The sequence below is a fragment of the Coregonus clupeaformis genome, chromosome 4 (genome assembly GCF_020615455.1).
Source record: "Coregonus clupeaformis isolate EN_2021a chromosome 4, ASM2061545v1, whole genome shotgun sequence".
Lineage (NCBI taxonomy): Eukaryota > Metazoa > Chordata > Actinopteri > Salmoniformes > Salmonidae > Coregonus > Coregonus clupeaformis.
Window position 1 is genome coordinate 21,621,581 of NC_059195.1, and position 21,906 is coordinate 21,643,486.

General features: G+C 48.8%; 1 protein-coding gene across 1 annotated transcript in view; it reads left to right on the plus strand.

Moving 5' to 3' along the window:
- Positions 1–331: 331 nt before the first annotated feature.
- Positions 332–21,906, plus strand: part of LOC121554240 (parapinopsin-like) — a 62,646-nt gene continuing 41,071 nt past the window's right edge. The window contains exon 1 of the mRNA XM_041867716.2: positions 332–1,352. Within this exon, the coding sequence (XP_041723650.1) occupies positions 986–1,352 (367 nt within the window). The 5' untranslated portion in view covers positions 332–985. The remainder of the gene's footprint in view (positions 1,353–21,906) is intronic.

Genomic DNA, 21,906 nt, shown 5'->3' on the forward strand with positions numbered 1-21,906 from the left:
TTTATTTCCAGAAGCGCTCTCTCTCTCTCTCTCTCTCTCTCTCTCTCTCTCGCGCGCTCTCTCTCTCTCGTGACGTAAGATCTGGCTATAATAAGCTGTACGGTGCTCGCCCAAGGAACCGAGGACTCTCGCGTGTCCTGACTGCTCACTAAATTCAACAGTAGCAAAGGAGCACGGTACACAAGAACTGAAGCTGGGATTTATATCATAAAGACAAAAGAAAGGCACATTTTAGAGTCGCCTGGCCAATTAAATTATATACTCTATTGAACACAATCATAATACTGTAGGCTAAATCTAAATTCCATGTGAAATATTTGGTAAGAAATCTGCCAAGTTAAGATAAACGGTTAGTGCACGCTTAGTGTATGTGGGTCAGCAATAATATAATGAGAAATAATCAATCATGTATTTTTGTAATTTCCTAGCAAGTGGTTACAGTGTGCAAGACACATTAAGCACCACTCGAGACTTGTGAATGAACTGCAAAGCCTGCGCGTAACGGCGATGGACACCGGGGACCAGCCTCGCTGAACACCCAGGGATTGCCTTGCGCCATCGCCTTGCAGTTGAGATATCACATCCTCCAACCTTCACTAGAGTTGATGGGACAGAATATCGTCACGTCTTTTGTGAACTGCACTTGTAACAACGTTATATAAAATAAGCGTACACTTTTTTCCCAACCGATGCTAAAAGCTGGACAGAACTACAGCACTACTGGATTTTTTTTTTTAACCTTAAAATAATATTCGACAAATTATATTTCACCGTGATTAACAGCGTAGATTACGCGACCAGCTGTACTTGTAGGCCTTAACCGAGGTCTGGACATTCCGGGGAAGCGCTGACGCCGGCGGCGAGATAGAGAGAGACATGTCCAGGTAATGATGGTGTGAGTTCCGTGCGCACTGCCTGCCCCAACTTAGCCAAACTTCCCCCAGCCAGAGTAATATGAAGCTAGCCTTCGTGAACAGCAACCAGGATGATTTATGATCTGGCTGACCTCAACTATAGCTACAACGTCAGCGACGACCCGTTCAGCTTCCTCGACCGGGAATGGAGCGACACTCCGAAAGAGACACTCTCCAGGACGGGCTTTATCGTGCTCTCCGTGTTTCTGGGCTTCATCATGACCTTCGGCTTCCTCAACAACTTCGTCGTACTGCTCCTCTTCTGCAAGTTCAAGAAGCTGCGTACCCCGGTCAACATGCTCCTGCTCAACATCAGCGTGAGTGACATGCTGGTGTGCATGTTCGGGACCACGCTGAGCTTTACCTCCAGTATCAAGGGAAAGTGGCTCCTGGGGCGCCACGGCTGCTTGTGGTACGGATTCATCAACTCCTGCTTTGGTGAGTTGGTCGGATACCTCTCTAGCCTGTAGCCTATAAAGGCTCACTGCATGCGCTGTGAGTGAGAAGGTAGGGCTGCTGTATATTTAGACAATGAATGGAACTTTAAACTTTTATCATCGTTAAATCCTTCAAGTGTCATTTCATAGTCGTAAAACAACTCTCATGGATGGTGTAGCCTGCCCTATTCATCGTTTATTTAACTGACAGCGCTGCAAGAATTGGAATAGCTCCGGTAACTAAATCACTGGGTAGCAGCTGCTCATACTCGAATTAAGTTTTAAGAACATTATTTTAAATGTCTTCAAATAAGTTATTTCCACATAAATGAATAGCTAACCAACAAGATGTTTCCTAAATGTGTCCCCAACTTGTCACAATGTGTCAACGGATATTTCGAGTTTTATTTCGGGAGAGTTTGTCTCTGCATCGATGTCAAGATGCGTAATGTGCGTAATAGTAACGGTACCCACTAAGCTACAGTTGTTTCTGATGGTGAGACGGGGGTGTAGTGGTTTGAAACGCTCTAACGCAGAGCAGGATAGTTAAAACGCACTGTGTAGTGAACACAAAGAAGGCACAGCATACAATGCCATAACGCACTGTATACCATTAACGAACACAATGCATTGTGTAATACGAACATAGAAGACAAAGGCTATATACACTAAAGCATAATAATAATAGGCCTAATTGATTGGATTTATATATACATGTTAACAAACATTTAAATATATATATATATTTTTTATTCTCAGTCAGCAGAGCCGAGGTTACTGTCCTCAGTAGGCCTATTCTCGCAGGGATCACAACAACACAAAAGTTCCTTATGGACTAAAGTTAGAGCTCTGACAAGCACGTAAGACTTTAGAGTTCCTGTAGAGTAGAGGGGGGTTGAATGTTTAATTCTGACGTGAGACTGTGAGACCTAGTTGGTTTCTGGCAGCAGCTAAAACACACACACACACACACACACACACACACACACACACACACACACACACACACACACACACACACACACACACACACACATACATGCATACATACATACGTACACACATACACACACGGTAAAACACACACGTACACACACACCACACCTGCACTGTAAAAAAAAAGAATGTACTGGAACATTTTTTTCGGACAATTTCTATTATTTTACAAAGCTAATATCTGTATATACAGTGCCTTGCAAAATTATTAATCCCCTTGGCGTTTTTCCTATTTTGTTGCATTACAGCCTGTAATTTAAATATATTTTTATTTGGATTTCATGTAATGGACATACACAAAATAGTCCAAATTGGTGAAGTGGAATGAAAAAAAGAACTTGTTTCACAAAATTCTAAAAAATTAATGATGGAAAAGTGGTGCATGCATATGTATTCACCCCCTTTGTTATGAAGCCCATAAATAAGATCTGGTGCAACCAATTACCTTCAGAAGTCACATAATTAGTTAAATAAAGTCCACCTGTGTGCAATCTAAGTGTCACATGATCTGTCACATGATCTCAGTATATATACAGTGGGGAAAAAAGTATTTAGTCAGCCATCAATTGTGCAAGTTCTCCCACTTAAAAAGATGAGAGAGGCCTGTAATTTTCATCATAGGTACACGTCAACTATGACAGACAAAATGAGAAGAAAAAATCCAGAAAATCACATTGTAGGCTTTTTAATGAATTTATTTGCAAATTATGGTGGAAAATAAGTATTTGGTCAATAACAAAAGTTTCTCAATACTTTGTTATATACCCTTTGTTGGCAATGACACAGGTCAAATGTTTTCTGTAAGTCTTCACAAGGTTTTCACACACTGTTGCTGGTATTTTGGCCCATTCCTCCATGAAGATCTCCTCTAGAGCAGTGATGTTTTGGGGCTGTCGCTGGGCAACACAGACTTTCAACTCCCTCAAAAGATTTTCTATGGGGTTGAGATCTGGAGACTGGCTAGGACACTCCAGGACCTTGAAATGCTTCTTACGAAGCTCACTCCTTCGTGCTCGGGCGGTGTGTTTGGGATCATTTTCATGCTGAAAGACCCAGCCACGTTTCATCTTCAATGCCCTTGCTGATGGAAGGAGGTTTTCACTCAAAATCTCACGATACATGGCCCCATTCATTCTTTCCTTTACACGGATCAGTCAGTCCTGGTCCCTTTGCAGAAAAACAGCCCCAAAGCATGATGTTTCCACCCCCATGCTTCACAGTAGGTATGGTGTTCTTTGGATGCAACTCAGCATTCTTTGTCCTCCAAACACGACGAGTTGAGTTTTTACCAAAAAAGTTCTATTTTGGTTTCATCTGACCATATGACATTCTCCCAATCCTCTTCTGGATCATCCAAATGCACTCTAGCAAACATCAGACGGGCCTGGACATGTACTGGCTTAAGCAGGGGGACACGTCTGGCACTGCAGGATTTGAGTCCCTGGCGGCGTAGTGTGTTACTGATGGTAGGCTTTGTTACTTTGGTCCCAGCTCTCTGCAGGTCATTCACTAGGTCCCCCCGTGTGGTTCTGGGATTTTTGCTCACCGTTCTTGTGATCATTTTGACCCACGGGGTGAGATCTTGCGTGGAGCCCCAGATCGAGGGAGATTATCAGTGGTCTTGTATGTCTTCCATTTCCTAATAATTGCTCCCACAGTTGATTTCTTCAAACCAAGCTGCTTACCTATTGCAGATTCAGTCTTCCCAGCCTGGTGCAGGTCTACAATTTTGTTTCTGGTGTCCTTTGACAGCTCTTTGGTCTTGGCCATAGTGGAGTTTGGAGTGTGACTGTTTGAGGTTGTGGACAGGTGTCTTTTATACTGATAACAAGTTCAAACAGGTGCCATTAATACAGGTAACGAGTGGAGGACAGAGGAGCCTCTTAAAGAAGAAGTTACAGGTCTGTGAGAGCCAGAAATCTTGCTTGTTTGTTGGTGACCAAATACTTATTTTCCACCATAATTTGCAAATAAATTTATAAAAAATCTTACATTGTGATTTTCTGGATTTTTCTTTCCTCAATTTGTCTGTCACAGTTGACGTGTACCTATGATGAAAATTACAGGCCTCTCACATCTTTTTAAGTGGGAGAACTTGCACAATTGGTGGCTGACTAAATACTTTTTTTCCCCACTGTACACCTGTTCTGAAAGGCCCCAGAGTCTGCAACACCACTAAGTTAGGGGCACCACTAAGCAAGCGGCACCATGAAGACCAAGGAGCTCTCCAAACAGGTCAAGGACAAAGTTGTGGAGAAGTACAGATCAGGGTTGGGTTATAAAAAATCAGAAACTTTGAACATCCCACGGAGCACCATTAAATCCATTATTAAAAAATGGAAAGAATATGTCACCACAACAAACCTGCCAAGAGAGGGCCGCCCACCAAAACTCACGGCCCAGGCAAGGAGGGCATTAATCAGAGAGGCAACAAAGAGACCAAAGATAACCAGCGGAGATTGGAGTATCTGTCCATAGGACCACTTTAAGCCTTACACTCCACAGAGCTGGGCTTTATGGAAGAGTGGCCAGAAAAAAGCCATAGCTTAAACTTAAAGAAAATATAAGCAAACACGTTTGGTGTTCGCCAAAAGGCATGTGGGATACTCCCCAAACATATGGAAGAAGGTACTCTGGTCAGATGAGACTAAAATTGAGCTTTTTGGCCATCAAGGAAAACGCTATGTCTGGCGCAAACCCAACACCTCTCATCACCCCGAGAACACCATCCCCACAGTGAAGCATGGTGGTGGCAGCATCATGCTGTGGGGATGTTTTTCATCGGCAGGGACTGGAAAACTGGTCAGAATTGAAGGAATGATGGATGGCGCTAAATACAGGGAAATTCTTGAGGGAAACCTGTTTCAGTCTTCCAGAGATTTGAGACTGGGACGGAGGTTCACCTTCCAGCAGGACAATGACCCTAAGCATACTGCTAAAGCAACACTTGAGTGGTTTAAGGGGAAATATTTAAATGTCTTGGAATGGCCTAGTCAAAGCCCAGACCTCAATCCAATTGAGAATCTGTGGTATGACTTAAAGATTGCTGTACACCAGCGGAACCCATCCAACTTGAAGGAGCTGGAGGAGTTTTGGCTTGAAGAATGGGCAAAAAGTCCCAGTGGCTAGATGTGCCAAACTTATAGAGATATACCCCAAGATACTTTCAGCTGTAATTGCTGCAAAAGGTGGCTCTACAAAGTATTGACTTTGGGGGGGTGAATAGTTGTGCACGCTCAAGTTTTCAGTTTTTCTGTCTTATTTCTTGTTTGTTTCACGTAAAAAAATATTTTGTATCTTCAAAGTGGTAGGCATGTTGTGTAAATCAAATGATACAACCCCCCCCAAAATCCATTTTAATTCCAGGTTGTAAGACAACAAAATAGGAAAAATGCCAACGGGGTGAATACTTTTGCAAGCCACTGTATCTGTTAAAAACATGCTTTGAGCCACTTCTTTTTACAGACATTCCCTGTAATATATTGAAGTGAATGTCCATAATTTGTAAAACCTTTTTTTCAGATGTATACATATATCAGCTCCGTATATTTAACGGAGAGTCAGTAGGCAGGTTTCCATTGACCCAGGTTTATTCGACAAAAGCGATGTTGCAAAAAAATAATTGCGACGTTTTGTGCAAACGGCAGATATAGGAGACATTTTCGAAAGATCGCCAACATTTTTATCCATTCGACGGGGTAGATTTGTTTTTGTCAAACTTTCTTAATTGTAACAAATGATGATGGAAACTGTTTTTCTAATAAATTGTGATTGCGAATCATTTTGAAGGTATGTGGGGCACGTGATGTCACCGCTTAACTATAAAGTTCAACTCCACATTTAATTCTAAATGTCTACTGCTTGCAAAATAAAAAATGTCAACTATAAAAATAATGTTTCTTTGCAGGACAAGGATTGTCCTAACTTTCAAGAATGCCTGAATTGCTTCGCCTTGCCTTTCTGGTTGGCTGGCAAGTTTCACCATCCAATTATTTCAGATCTGCAGGAGTACAAGTTTCACCATGGTACCGACTGTGGCGATAAGTTGGCACATGTGAATTATTAGAATATGGTAAATATTAGTCAATAATTACATTCTATCCATGCTGGTTTTTGCGGGCTACCTGAGACATGAAACAGATAAGTGGGAGGGCATACAGGCAGTCGCCAATTTATTAATGCGCAATTCGCAATTTGAATTGTACTGGTAATTTTTTGCCAGTACATTTTCCATTTTTATATGGAAATCTTGTTAAAATAAGGCTCCCTCCGTGTATACAGCAAATTCTCCAGTGTTAAATCACCACACTACTTAGTGTAAAGTCTTAGTTGCATATTTCCCAGAGTGCCTTGCCTTTCGAGTGAATTGTAGAGTTACCACCCATGACTGTATTTGTTAGTGACAGACACATGGTTGTTGCACTCTGGGAAATATGCAAATAAGGCTTTTAGTGCTGACAATTAACTTACATGTATTTTTTCCCCCAATTATTAAACAACTAATTGACCGACGTTAGGACAACGACTCCCATTGTTAGGGCGGAGACGTTATTATTTGTAGCTCAGTTGGTAGAGCATGGCACTTGTAACGCTAGGGTAGTGGGTTCGTTTCCCGCGACCACCCATACGTAAAATGTATGTACAGTTCAAGTCAGAAGTTTACATACACCTTAGCCAAATACATTTAAACTCAGTTTTTCACAATTCCTGACATTTTAAATTTAACTAGCTACTTGCTATTAGCCACCATTAGCGGTTTTCACCATTGTCCATGGCCTGCACTATCTACCAGCCAGCTCTAGCCTGGACTATTATTGGCCAGCCTGCACTGTCTGCAAAGCGCGCTATCGACCAAGAACATATCGAATTTTCTGCCGGAATCACTGAATCACTGGACCTTAACACCGGATCATCGAAACTAGCTAGCTGCAACCAAATGGATGTTGTTGGCTAATCACCACCGCCCCCGAAGTAAGCACCAGTTAGCCTTGAGCTAGCCTCGAGCAAGGCCCATCGCCCGGCTATCTACCTTTCTGTCAACCGGACGGGACCTCCTAGTGTCGACACGGAGCCCCGCCGATCCATCACGACTGGTCTGCCGATGTAATCGTCTGATGTGGTTTCAACAGGCTTCCCGTTGCGACGACCACGAAGATCCATCTGCTAGCCCCGGCCCGCTAGTACACGCAATCAACAGCCGTGCTTCCTGCTCGCCTGTGCTGTAGCAGCCATTCGATCTGCTCCCGTACTCACCTATTACTGTTCACTGGACCTTATTATCACTCAGCTGCACAGCTGATGCCTGCTGGACTGTTCCTTTACACGGTACCCCCATCCTGTTTATCTGTCCTGTTTATCTGTTTAGCCTCAGCCCAAACTTTCGTCGCCATTACCAGTTGTTGTCTTAGCTCTCTCGAATAACACCTGTGATTGCTTTATGCCTCTCTCCCATGTCAATATGCCTTGTCTATTGCTGTTCCGGTTAGTTCTTATTATAAAATGTCACTGTAGAGCCCCCAGTCCCGCTCAACCAGCCTCAGAGAGCTCCTTTGTCCCACCCCCCATACACACGGAGACCGGCTCAATCGGTGCCTCCAGTGATGCTAATCTCTTTCATCGTCCTCTGTAGCTCACGGCGCTTGTAACGCCAAGGTAGTGGGTTCGATCCCCAGGACCACCCATACACACAAAAAAAATATATGCACGCATGACTGTAAGTCGCTTTGGATAAAAGCGTCTGCTAAATGGAATATTATATTATTATTATATTATCGTTACCCAACGCTTAGGTTTACCTCCACTGTACTCATATCCTTCCATATCCTTGTCTGTACATAATGCCCTGAATCTATTCTACAACGCCGGAAATCTGCCCCTTTTATTCTCTGTACCCAACGCACTAGAAGACCAGTTCTTAAAGCCTTTAGCCGTATCCTTATTCTACTCCTCCTCTGTTCCTCTGGTGATGTAGAGGTTAACCCAGGCCCTGTAGCCCCCAGTATCACTCCTTCTCCCCAGGCACTATAATTTGTTGACTTCTGTAACCGTAAAAGCCTTGGTTTTTTGCATGTTAACATCAGAAGCCTCCTCCCTAAGAATGAGTTACTCACTGCGTTAGCACACTCCGCCAACCCTGATGTTCTAGCAGTGTCTGAATCCTGGCTTAGGAAGACCACCAAAAACTCTGAAATTTCCATCCCCAACTACAACATTTTCCGTCTAGATAGAACTGCCAAAGGGGGCGGAGTTGCAATCTACTGTAGAGATAGCCTGCAGAGCTCTCTCATACTATCCAGGTATGTGCCCAAACAGTTTGAGCTTCTACTTCTAAAAATCCACCTCTCCAGAAATAAGTCTATCACTGTTGCCACTTGCTACAGACCCCCTCAGCCCCCAGCTGTGCCCTGGACACCATATGTGAATTGATTGCCCCCCATCTATCCTCAGAGTTTGTACTGCTTGGTGACCTAAACTGGGATATGCTTAACACCCCAGCCGTCCTACAATCTAAACTAGATGCCCTCAATCTCACACAAATGATCAAGGAACCTACCAGGTACAACCCTAAATCCGTAAACATGGATTTTTCACCATGTTTACCTCATAGATATCATCCTGACTAATTTACCCTCTAAATACACCTCCGCTGTCTTCAACCAGGATCTCAGCGATCACTGCCTCATTGCCTGCGTCCATAATGGGTCCGCGGTCAAACGACCACCCCTCATCACTGTCAAACGCTCCCTAAAACACTTCAGCGAACAGGCCTTTCTAATTGACCTGGCCTGGGTATCCTTGATGGATATTGACCTCATTCCGTCAGTAGAGGATACCTGGTTGTTCTTTAAAAGTGCTTTCCTCTCCATCTTAAATAAGCATGCCCTATTCAAATAATTCAGAACTAAGAACCTAACTAATAGCCCCTGGTTCACCCCAGACTTGACTGCCCTTGACAAGCACAAAAACATGCTGTGGCGTACTGCATTATCATTAGAACAGCCCCCGCGATATGCTACTTTTCAGGGAAGTCAGGAACCAATATACACAAGCAGTTAGGAAAGCAAAGGCTAGCTTTTTCAAACAGAAATGTGCATCCTGTAGCACTAACTCCAAAAAGTTTTGGGACACTGTAAAGTCCATGGAGAGTAAGAGCACCTCCTCCCAGCTGCCCACTGCACTGAGGCTAGGAAACACTGTCACCACCAATAAATCTACGATAATCGAGAATTTCAATAAGCACGGCTGGACATGCTTTCCACCTGGCTACCCCTACCCCCCAAAGCCCCCCTACAAATCAGCTGGGCTAAACAATCTGGACCCTTTCTTTCTAAAATTAGCAGCCAAAATTCTAGCAACCCCTATTACTAGCCTGTTCAACCTCTCTTTCGTAACATCTGAGATCCCCAGAGATTGGAAAGCTGCCGCAGTCATCCCCCTCTTCAAAGGGGGTGACACTCTAGATCCAAACTGTTACAGACCTATATCCATCCTGCCCTGCCTTTCAAAAGTATTTGAAAGCCAAGTTAACAAACAGACCAATGTCCATTTCGAATCCCACCGTACCTTCTCCGCTATGCAATCTGGTTTCCGAGCTGGTCATGGGTGCACCTCAGCCACGCTATAGGTCCTAAACGATATTATAACCGCGATCGATAAAATACAGTACTGTGCAGCCGTCTTCAACGACCTGGTCAAGGCTTTCGACTCTGTCAATCATCGCATTCTTATTGGCAGACTAAATAGCCTTGGTTTCTCAAATGACTGCCTCGCCTGGTTCACCAACTACTTCTCAGATAGAGTTCAATGTGTCAAATCGGAGGGCCTGTTGTCTGGACCCTTGGCAGTCTCTATGGGGGTGCCACAGAGTTCAATTCTCGGGCCGACTCTATTCTCTGTGTATATCAATAATGTCGCTCTTGCTGCTGGTGACTCTCAGATCCACCTCTACGCAGACAACACCATTTTGTATACATACATTTACATTTACATTACATTTTAGTCATTTAGCAGACGCTCTTATCCAGAGCGACTTACAGTTAGTGAGTGCATACATTATTATATATATATTTTTTTTTTCATACTGGCCCCCCGTGGGAATCGAACCCACAACCCTGGCGTTGCAAACACCATGCTCTACCAACTGAGCTACATCCCTGCCGGCCATTCCCTCCCCTACCCTGGACGACGCTGGGCCAATTGTGCGCCGCCCCATGGGTCTCCCGGTCACAGCCGGTTACGACAGAGCATGGATTCGAACCAGGATCTCTAGTGACACAGCTAGCACTGCGATGCAGTGCCTTAGACCACTGCACCACTCGGGAGGGTGGCCCTTCATTGGACACTGTGTTAACAAACCTCCAAATGAGCTTCAATGCCATACAACACTCCTTCCGTAGCCTCCAACTGCTCTTAAACGCTAGTAAAAATAGCCTCCTTCACCCAACTCAGCAAATTGGATGTAGTCTATCACAGTGCCATCCGTTTTGTCACCAAAGCCCCATATACTACCCACCATTGTGACCTGTAAGCTCTCGTTGGCTTGCCCTCACTACATATCCGTCGCCAAACCCACTGGCTCCAGGTCCTCTATAAATCACTGCTAGGCAAATACCCGCCTTATCTTAGCTCATTGGTCACCATAGCAACACCCACCCGTAGCATGCGCTCCAGCAGGTATATCTCACTGGTCATCCCCAAAGCCAACACCTCCTTTGGCCGCCATTCCTTCCAGTTATCTGCTGCCAATGACTGGAACGAACTGCAAAAATCTCTGAAGCTGGAGACTCTTATCTCCCGACTAACTTTAAGCATCAATTGTCAGAGCAGCTTACCGATCACTGCACCTGTACACAGCCCATCTGTAATTAGCCCACCCAACTACCTCATCCCCATATTGTTATTTATTTTGCTCATTTGCACCCCAGTATCTCTATTTGCACATCTTCTTCTGCACATCTATCACTCCAGTGTTAATACTAAATTGTAATTATTTTGCACTATGGCCTATTTATTGCCTTACCGCCATAACTTACTACATTTGCACACACTGTATATAGATGTTCCATTGTGTTATTGACTGTATGTTTTGCTTTATCCCATGTGTAACTCTGTGTTGTTGTTGTTTTTATCGCACTGCTTTGCTTATCTTGGCCAGGTCGAATTTGTTCTCAACTGGCTTACCTGGTTAAATAAAGGTGAAATAATAAAATTAAAATATCCTAGTAAAAATTCCCTATCTTAGGTCAGTTAGGATCACCACTTTATTTTAAGAATGTGAAATGTCAGAGTAATAGTAGAGAGAATGATTTATTTAAGCTTTTATTTCTTTCAACACATTCCCAGTGGGTCAGAAGTTTACATACACTCAATTAGTATTTGCTAGCATTGCCTTTAAATTGTTTAACTTGGGTCAAACATTTCGGGTAGCCTTCCACAAGCTTCCCACAATAAATTCCTCCTGACAGAGCTGGTGTAACTGAGTCAGGTTTGTAGGCCTCCTTGCTTGCACACGCTTTTTCAGTTCTGCCCACACATTTTCTATAGGATTGAGGTCAGGGCTTTGTGATGGCCACTCCAATACCTTGACTTTGTTGTCCTTAAGCCATTTTGCCACAACTTTGGAAGAATGCTTGGGGTCATTGTCCATTTGGAAGACCCATTTGCGACCAAGCTTTAACTTCCTGACTGATGTCTTGAGATGTTGCTTCAATATATCCACATAATCTTCCTTCCTCATGATGCCATCTATTTTGTGAAATGCACCAGTCCCTCCTGCAGCAAAGCACCCCCACAGCATGATACTGCCACCTCCGTGCTCTACGGTTGGGATGGTGTTCTTCGGCTTGCAAGCAACCCCCTTTTTCCTCCAAACATAACGGTGGTCATTATGGCCAAACAGTTCTGTTTTTGTTTCATTAGACCAGAGGACATTTCTCCAAAAAGTGTGCAGTTGCAAACCGTAGTCTGGCTTTTTTATGGCGGTTATGGAGCAGTGGCTTCTTCCTTGCTGAGCGGCCTTTCAGGTTATGTCGATATAGGACTCGTTTTACTGTGGATATAGATACTTTTGTACCTGTTTCCTCCAGCATCTACACAAGGTCCTTTACTGTTGTTCTCGGATTGATTTGCACTTTTCGCACCAAAGTACGTTCATCTCTAGGAGACAGAACGCGTCTCCTTCCTGAGCGGTCTGACGGCTGTGTGGTCCCATGGTGTTTATACTTGCATACTATTGTTTGTACAGATGAACGTGGTACCTTCAGGTGTTTGGAAATTGCTCCCATGGATGAACCAGACTTGTGGAGGTCTACAATTGTTTTTCTGAGGTCTTGGCTGATTTCTTTTGATTTTCCCATGATGTCAAGCAAAGAGGCACTGAGTTTGAAGGTAGGCCTTTAAATACTGTGTCACAGTTCCCTCAGCCAGAACCCAGAAGCAGACCAGGACAAGGAGAGTTGAACGAAGGTGAGGGTTTATTTAGAAACAACAAAAGGTGCAGAATAATCCAGGGACAGAGCGGGCGGCGTGGATGAGTAGTTGGAGGTGCAGCACTAGGTCCAGTGATGGCTCGGCAGCCGCCGACCATCAGGCAGAGGTGGGGTGAAGGTTCCGGACGTGTGACTGCAGGTGGAACAAAAACGGAGGTAAGGACACAAAAACTCAACAAAGTACAAAACAACAAAACTCACGCTAGAAACTCTAAACTGATACACAGAACACCTACTGTTCATGGCTAACGATCCGGCAGGAACTGGATGTTTGGCCAGAGCCTAAAAAGGGTGATGATGAGGGCCAGGTGTGCAGATTGCTGACGGGATGCAGGTGCGGAAAACCAGAGAGCTCCCCGGAGCGTTCCCGAACCCTCGGGAAACTGGAGACTACGAACACAAAACACTAGTCCACAGACAGGACCCGACTCAGACTGCCGGGATCGTTACAGTACCCCCCCTCCGACGAACGCCCCGGGCGGACCTCCCGGAGCGCCAGGATGGAGGCGGTAGAAATCCCTGATGAGGTCAGCATCTAGGACCTGTCGCCGCGGAATCCAGCTCCTCTCTTCAGGACCATACCCCTCCCAGTCCACGAGATACTGGAAACCCCGGCCCCGCCGTCTGGAATCCATGATGCGACGCACCGTGTAGGCAGGACCACCTCCGATCATCCGAGGAGGAGGAGGAGGAGGCGGAGGAGGCAACAGAGGACTGAGGAAGACAGGCTTGAGGCAGGAGACATGAAAGGTGGGATGGACTCTGAGCGTCCTCGGTAGTTTGAGTCGAACTGCCACCGGATTGATCACCTTCTCCACCACAAACGGACCAATGAACTTCGGTAACAACTTCCTAGACTCAGTCCGTAACGGAAGATCCCGTGTGGCCAACCAAACCCTATCTCCGATGGTATAGGTGGGAGCGGGGATCCGGCGACGATTCGCCTGGAGCTGATACCGATCCGAACCTCTAAGGAGTGCCTTTCTGGCCCGATGCCAGGTCCGGTGGCAACGACGAATATGAGCCTGAACAGAAGGCACTGATAGCTCCTTCTCCTGAGAAGGGAACAGGGGAGGTTGGTAGCCATACAGGCACTGGAAGGGAGACATCCCAGTGGCAGATGTAGGGAGAGTATTGTGGGCATACTCAACCCAAGGCAACTGAGAGGCCCAGGAGGTGGGGTTGGAAGAGACCAGACAGCGTAGCGTGGATTCCATCTTCTGGTTGGCTCTCTCCGCCTGACCATTGGATTGGGGGGTGAAAACCAGATGTGAGACTGACTGTAGCTCCAATGGCCAAACAGAAGGACTTCCAGACAGCAGAGGTAAACTGAGGGCCACGGTCGGAAACGATATCACTGGGCAAACCGTGGACCCTGAAAACCTCCCTAACCAGGATCTCGGACGTCTCCGAGGCAGAGGGAAGCTTGGCAATAGGCACAAAGTGGGCGAACTTGCTGAATCTGTCCACGATAGTCAGAACGACCGTGTTCCCCTCAGAAGCGGGCAACCCCGTGACGAAGTCCAGGGCCAGATGCGACCATGGACGCCGGGGAATAGGAAGGGGGTGAAGTAGTCCAGCGCTGGGCCGATTGGTACTCTTATTCTGCGCACACACTGGACAGGCAGCAACAAAACCCCGAGTATCCTCGGCCATGGCAGGCCACCAAAAACGTCTGCGAAGAAACGCCATAGTCCGAGCCACGCCAGGGTGACAAGCCATCTTGCTGGCGTGGGACCATTTGAGGACAGCAGGACGAACCGACTCAGGCACAAACAACCGACCGGGTGGACCGTTACCGGGACCGGGCTGAGTCCGAAGGGCCGCCAGCACCTCCTCCTCAATCTTCCACATAACTGCTCCCACGACGCAGTTCCGGGGGAGAATAGTCTCGGTCTTGGACCCACTCTCCTCCGTCTTGGAGAACATCCGGGACAAGGCGTCCGCCTTGCCGTTCTTAGATCCAGGTCGGAACGTCAGGGCAAACTTGAATCGTCCGAAAAACAACGCCCACCTGGCCTGACGGGAGTTGAGACGTTTAGCCGATTGCACGTAAGCAAGATTCTTGTGGTCAGTCCAGACAATAAACGGTTGCTCCGCCCCTCCAACCAGTGGCGCCACTCCTCCAAGGCAAGTTTCACCGCGAGAAGCTCCCGGTTACCCACATCGTAATTCCTCTCTGCAGGCGAAAGGCGACGAGAGTAGTAGGCGCAGGGATGGAGTTTACTGTCCGTGGAGCATCGCTGCGACAGGATGGCGCCAACTCCCACATCAGACGCGTCCACTTCAACGACGAACTGACGGGCCGTGTCCGGTTGAGAGAGAATCGGTGCGTTGGTGAATCGCCTCTTCAAATCCAGAAACGCTCGATCCGCCTCCGGATTCCACTTGAAGGTCCTGATACTGGAAGTCAAGGCAGTTAATGGAGCGGCCACACGGCTGTAATCCCGGATGAATCTGCGGTAGAAATTCGCAAACCCCAAAAATCTCTGGAGTTGCAATCTCGTACCGGGCTGGGCCCATTCCAGAACCGCTCTAACCTTCTCCTGATCCATCCTAATCTCACCCCTGGAGATGATGTACCCGAGAAAGGATGTAGTGTGGGCGTGAAACTCGCACTTCTCGGCCTTCACGAACAGGCGATTCTCCAACAATCGCTGCAGAACCTGCCGGACATGCTGGACGTGGTCGGAAGGTTCCTTCGAGAAGATCAGAATGTCATCCAGGTAAACAAACACGAAGAGACCGATCATATCTCTCAGGACGTCGTTCACCATACTCTGGAATACCGCTGGAGCATTGGTCAGTCCAAACGGCATCACCTGATACTCGAGTGACCCATCGGTGTATTGAAACCCGTCAACCACTCGTCCCCCTCTCTGATCCGGACCAGGTGATACGCATTGCGTAGGTCTAGCTTGGTGAACACCGTAGCACCCTGTAAGGAGTCGAAGGCAGAACTCATCAAGGGCAGGGGATACTTGTTCTTGACCGTGATGTCATTCAACCCCCGATAATCAATACACGGTCGAAGAGAGCCATCCTTCTTTCCCACAAAGAAGAATCCTGCCCCCAGGGGTGATGACGAGGGACGAACGAGACCAGCAGCTAGGGACTCCTTGATGTAGGTCTCCAACGCCTCACGTTCAGGTCGGGAGATACTGTATAACCTTCCCTTGGGGTAGACAGCTCCAGGAACCAGGTTGATGGCACAATCATATGGTCGGTGGGGAGGAAGTGACAGAGCCTTCTGCTTACTGAAAACTTCCCCCAAATCGTGATATGTCTCGGGAACCAGGGACAAATCTGGGGGTTTAGCCTCAATCACCTGACTGGGAACCGAATGGGGGCAGGCAGTCTTGAGACAGTTAGCATGACAATCAAGGCTCCAACTCGTTACCTTGCCCGTCACCCAATCGAACGTGGGATTGTGTTCCTTCAGCCAGGGGTATCCAAGGACCAGAGGAACATGGGAAGACGGCAGAATGAAAAATGAAATCATCTCAGAATGATTCCCCGACAACCGCATCTTAACCGGTTCAGTCCTCATCGTGATACGTGCCAGACTACTGCCGTTCAGAGTGGTCGCTTCAATGGCTTCCGGCAATTGCTCCTTGGAAAGCCCCAGCTGTTCCACCAACTCGGCATCAAGAAAGCTTCCATCGGCACCTGAATCGATAAAAGCGTTAAGCGCTAAGCTCTGATTCCTGTTCACAAGGGTAGCCGGGAAGCGGGGTCTGACAGAGGTACTGAGAGGTTGAAACTGGCTCGCTAAAAGTCCTCCCAACTTTAGCGAGCCGGGCAGTTTGACGACCGCCGGGAACAAGTGGAGATGTAATGTCCCGAGCGACCACAGTAGAGGCAGCAGTTGGTCTTACGTCTATGTTGACGCTCCTCCTTGGTTAACCCGTGCCGCCCCACTTGCATGGGTTCAGAATCGGGAGAGAGGTCCTCTCCACTAATCCTTAGTGGTGGAGAATGATCGACGTGTTCTGGTCCACCACCCGACCCGACTGGGAACTGAGAAGCTGATCGATTGGACGGACCCCATTGCTTCTCCCTCCTTCGCTCTCGGACTCGATTATCCACCCGAATAGACAAGGCTACCAAGCTGTCCAGGTCACTAGGCTCCGGATAGGAGATCAACTCATCCTTGAGCTGCTCCGACAGGCCCTGGTAAAAGGCCGCTTGCAAAGACTCCTCGTTCCACCCACTCTCCACAGCCAACGTCTTGAACTCGATCACGAAGTCGGCCACACTGCGAGTTCCTTGGTGAAGAGAAAACAGACGCCTAGCTGCGTCCCTCCCTCGGACGGAATGGTCGAAGAGCTTCCTCATCTCGGCCGTGAACCCCTGGTATGAAGCCATGCAGGGATCCTGTCGTTCCCAAACGGCTGAAGCCCACTCCAGCGCTCGACCACGCAGCAACTCAATCAAAAAGGCTATCCTAGCCTTGTCAGTGGCATAAGAGTAGGGCTGTAGATCGAACACTAATCCACACTGCATAAGGAAGGAACGGCATCTTCCCAGCTCCCCCTCATATTTATCCGGCGTCGGAACCTTGGGCTCACGGAGGGACACAACTTCAGAAGCGGCAGGCGAGATGGGTGAAACCGGTAGTGGGTCCTCCACCGGACACTGGCGTTGGTTCTGGACCTCCGTCAGGCCGGTAGAAAGGTTCCGAACTGACAACGCGATCTCCTGGAGTACCATGCTATGATGGCCCAACATCTTCTCCTGCTGGGTAATGGCATGGCGAACAGAGTCCAGGTCCGCTGGGTTCATATTTGGCCGGATCGTTCTGTCACAGTTCCCTCAGCCAGAACCCAGAAGCAGACCAGGACAAGGAGAGTTGAACGAAGGTGAGGGTTTATTTAGAAACAACAAAAGGTGCAGAATAATCCAGGGACAGAGCGGGCGGCGTGGATGAGTAGTTGGAGGTGCAGCACTAGGTCCAGTGATGGCTCGGCAGCCGCCGACCATCAGGCAGAGGTGGGGTGAAGGTTCCGGACGTGTGACTGCAGGTGGAACAAAAACGGAGGTAAGGACACAAAAACTCAACAAAGTACAAAACAACAAAACTCACGCTAGAAACTCTAAACTGATACACAGAACACCTACTGTTCATGGCTAACGATCCGGCAGGAACTGGATGTTTGGCCAGAGCCTAAAAAGGGTGATGATGAGGGCCAGGTGTGCAGATTGCTGACGGGATGCAGGTGCGGAAAACCAGAGAGCTCCCCGGAGCGTTCCCGAACCCTCGGGAAACTGGAGACTACGAACACAAAACACTAGTCCACAGACAGGACCCGACTCAGACTGCCGGGATCGTTACATACTGTCACGCCCTGACTCAGGGGAAGCTTAAATGTTGAGTCAGTGTGTGTATGTTCTATGTTGGGTATTTCTATGTTGGTGTTCTATTATGTGTATTTCTATGTTGGCCGGTGTGGTTCCCAATCAGAGGCAGCTGTAGCTCATTGTCTCTGTTTGGGTACCATACTTAGGCAGCCTATTGGCACTAGTGGGTTGTGGGATCTTGTTCCGTGTTAGGTATGTTGTTTGTGTACCTTGGACTTCACGTTTCGTTTCTTGTTTTGTCGTTGTGTTTAATAGTCAAATAAACATGTATGCATATCACGCTGCGCCTTGGTCTGACCCGTTGATGAATGAACGTGACAGAAGATCCCACCTAACGAGGACCAAGCAGCGTGCCCAGGAAGAGCGAATTGCCATGTCATAGGTGGGCAAATTGTGGTCATGGGAAGAGATATTCGCGGGGTAGATGCCCAGGCAGGAGAGGAGCAACGGCAACACGGAAGCCGGCCGAGGAGGAGGCCCGAGAAGCAGCCCCAATAATTTTTTTTGGGGGGGCTAAAGGGGTGGTCGGGGAGTGTGAGAGAAGAGCCCCGACCACTGCACCCAGTTGGTTTTCAGTTTGGGTCCCTACGACCTTGGGAAGAGGAGTGGGAACAGTATTATACTGAGGAGTCGGAGGATGACGACGACGACGACGAGTTTCTGTTCCCTAACTCGTGGGGGCTCCCGGAGGAGTCCTCACAGGAAGAGGAGTGCCGACGACGGAGACCCGAGAGGCAACCCCAATAAAAAAAAAATTGGGGGGGGCACACGGTGTGGACGAAGAGGCAGCAGGAGGCCACGACAGGGCGGATCTGCAGGTTAGGAGAGGAGGCCACCATGTTACGGGGGCTATTGGTTCAGAGGGAGCAGGAGTTATTCGGTCAGAGGGAGGCGCTACAGGAGGCTATAAGGGAGAAGGAAAGTGTAGAGGCACGGCGAGAGGAGCTGGTTAGGCAGCAGAAGGAGCGGGGGTTAATAAAGGAACCCAGGCCCGCTCCTCGCACCAAGAAAGTGGTGCGTGTCGCCAGTCCGGTCCGGCCCGTTCCTGCTTCCCGCACTAAGCCAGTGGTGCGTGTTCCCAGTACGGCCCGACCCGTTCCTGTCCCTCGCACCAAGCCAGTGGTGCGCGTCGCCAGCCCGGCCCGGCCTGTTCCTGCCCCTCGCACCAAGCCAGTGGTGCGCATCGCCAGCCCGGCCCGGCCTGTTCCTGCCCCTCGCACCAAGCCAGTGGTGCGCATCGCCAGCCCGGCCCGGCCTGTTGCTGCCCCTCGCACCAAGCCAGTGGTGCGCGTTGCCAGCCCGGTCCGGCCTGTTCCTGTCCCTAGCACCAAGCCAGTGGTGCGCGTCGCCAGCCCGGCCCGTTCCTGCTCCCCGCACCAGGCCAGTGGTGCGCGTCGCTAGTCCGGTACGGCCCGTTCCTGCTCCCCGCACTAAGCCAATGGTCCGCGTCGCCAGCCCGGTCCGGCCTGTTCCTGCTCCTCGCACCAAGCCAGTGGTGCGTGTGTCCGGTCCGGCACGGCCCGTGCCTGTTCCACCGGTGCCTGGTCCGGCACCGGTCAGCTGCTCCAGTCCGGAGCAGTCCGCTCCATCGGTGCCTGATCCAGCTCCGCTTAGCTGCTCCACTCCGGAGCCAGAGCAATCCGCTCCACCGGGGTCCAGTCCAGCTCCGGTCAGCGGATCCACTCCGGAGCCAGAGCAGTCCGCTCCACCCGTGCCTAGTTCAGCTCCGGTCAGCTGCTCCACTCCGGAGCCAGAGCAATCCGCTCCACCGGGGTCCAGTCCAGCTCCGGTCAGCGGCTCCACTCCGGAGCCAGAGCAGTCCGCTCCACCGGTGCCTGATCCAGCTCCGGTCAGCGGCTCCACTCCGGAGCCAGAGCAGTCCGCTCCACCCGTGCCTAGTTCAGCTCCGGTCAGCTGCTCCACTCCGGAGCCAGAGCAATCCGCTCCACCGGGGTCCAGTCCAGCTCCGGTCAGCGGCTCCACTCCGGAGCCAGAGCAGTCCGCTCCACCGGTGCCTGATCCAGCTCCGGTCAGCGGCTCCACTCCGGAGCCAGAACAGTTCGCTCCACCGTCGTCGGGTCCAGCTCCAGTCAGCGGTTCCAGTCCAGACCCAGACGTCAGCCCCTCTCCAGGTTCGGGGTCTCCCACACCAGGGTCCAGACAGGGCTTGGTACTTCGTGGGAGGAAGGAGAGGGCAAGCAGCGCGCCGAGGTCCAGACCAGACCAGGGGCGCAACAGGGAGGCGGAGAATTGGTGGTTGTCACGCCCGGAGCCGGATCCGCCTCCGAGGCGGAATGCCCACCCGGCCCCTACCCTGTTATGTTTATGTTGTGCGGTCGGAGTCCGCACCTTTGGGGGGGGTACTGTCACGCCCTGACTCAGGGGACGCTTAAATGTTGAGTCAGGGTGTGTATGTTCTATGTTGGGTATTTCTATGTTGGTGTTCTATTATGTGTATTTCTATGTTGGCCGGTGTGGTTCCCAATCAGAGGCAGCTGTAGCTCGTTGTCTCTATGTTAGGTTAGCTCTATTTGATAATGCATTTAATGTCAAAAACATATATCAAATATATTGTTGAATCGAACCGAAAAAACAAACCGACCTCAAAAAGTACAAATCTCTCAGCACTAAAGGCTTTACACTAAGCAGTGTGTTCATTTAACACTGAAAAGTGGGGCCTCCCGAGTGGCGCAGCGGTCTAAGGCACTGATCAGTGCTAGAGGCGTCACTACAGATCCGGGTTTGATCCCGGGCTGTGTCACAGCCGGCCGCGACTGGGAGAACCATGAGGCGGCGCACAATTGGCCCAGTGTCGTCTGGGTTAGGGGAGTGTTTGGCCAGCTGGGATGTCCTTGTCCGTCGTGCACTAGCGACTCCTTGTGGCGGCCGGGCGCATGCACGCTGGCTTCAGTCGCCAGCTGTATGATGTTTCCTCTGACACATTGGTGCGGCTGGCTTCCGGGTTAAGCGAGTAGTGTGTCAAGAAGCAGTGTGGCTTGGCGGGGTTGTGTTTCGGAGGATGCATGGCTCTCAAACTTCGCCTCTCCTGAGTCCGCACGGGATTTGCAGCGATGGGACATGACTGTAACTACCAATTGGGGAGAAAAAGGGGTAAAAAGAAAAGTGTGGACCTAGTGTTGATTTAACACTCTCAGTGTTGATTTGTGAATGTTAATGTAGAAAGAATTGTAGATTATGAGGAGCCTCCTGGGTGCAGTGCTTTATGAATATTGATCAGCTAACAATCAGACTGCAGTCTCTTTCTCTGCTGGCAAAGGGCTGGGTTGGGTTCTAAACAGAGGACTCCTAATTCTTTCCTGCCCTTGCTCCCTTCTTTCCTTCCCTTGCTCCCTTCAGTCCTGCCCTCGCGCCCTTCATTCCTGCCCTTGCTTGCTTCATTTTTTATTTTGCTCCCTTCATTTTTGCCCTTGCTCTCTTATTTCCTACCCTTGCTCCTTTCATTCCTATCCTTTCTCCCTTCCCTCCAACCTTGACAACTTGGAGGTATGAAACACGTGAATACTTGTACTACCATCCCGTCAGCCATTGAATAAAATATAATTGGTAGAAGGTGACAAATGGCAGAGTGAAGTGAACAAGTCTGAATGAGAGATTGAGCAAAAATTATGTTGGGGAACATAGCAATTTGAATGCACAGTATTGGAGTGGGAGAAGTACTTGATGGAAGAGGAAGTTCTCACTAAAGTAGAA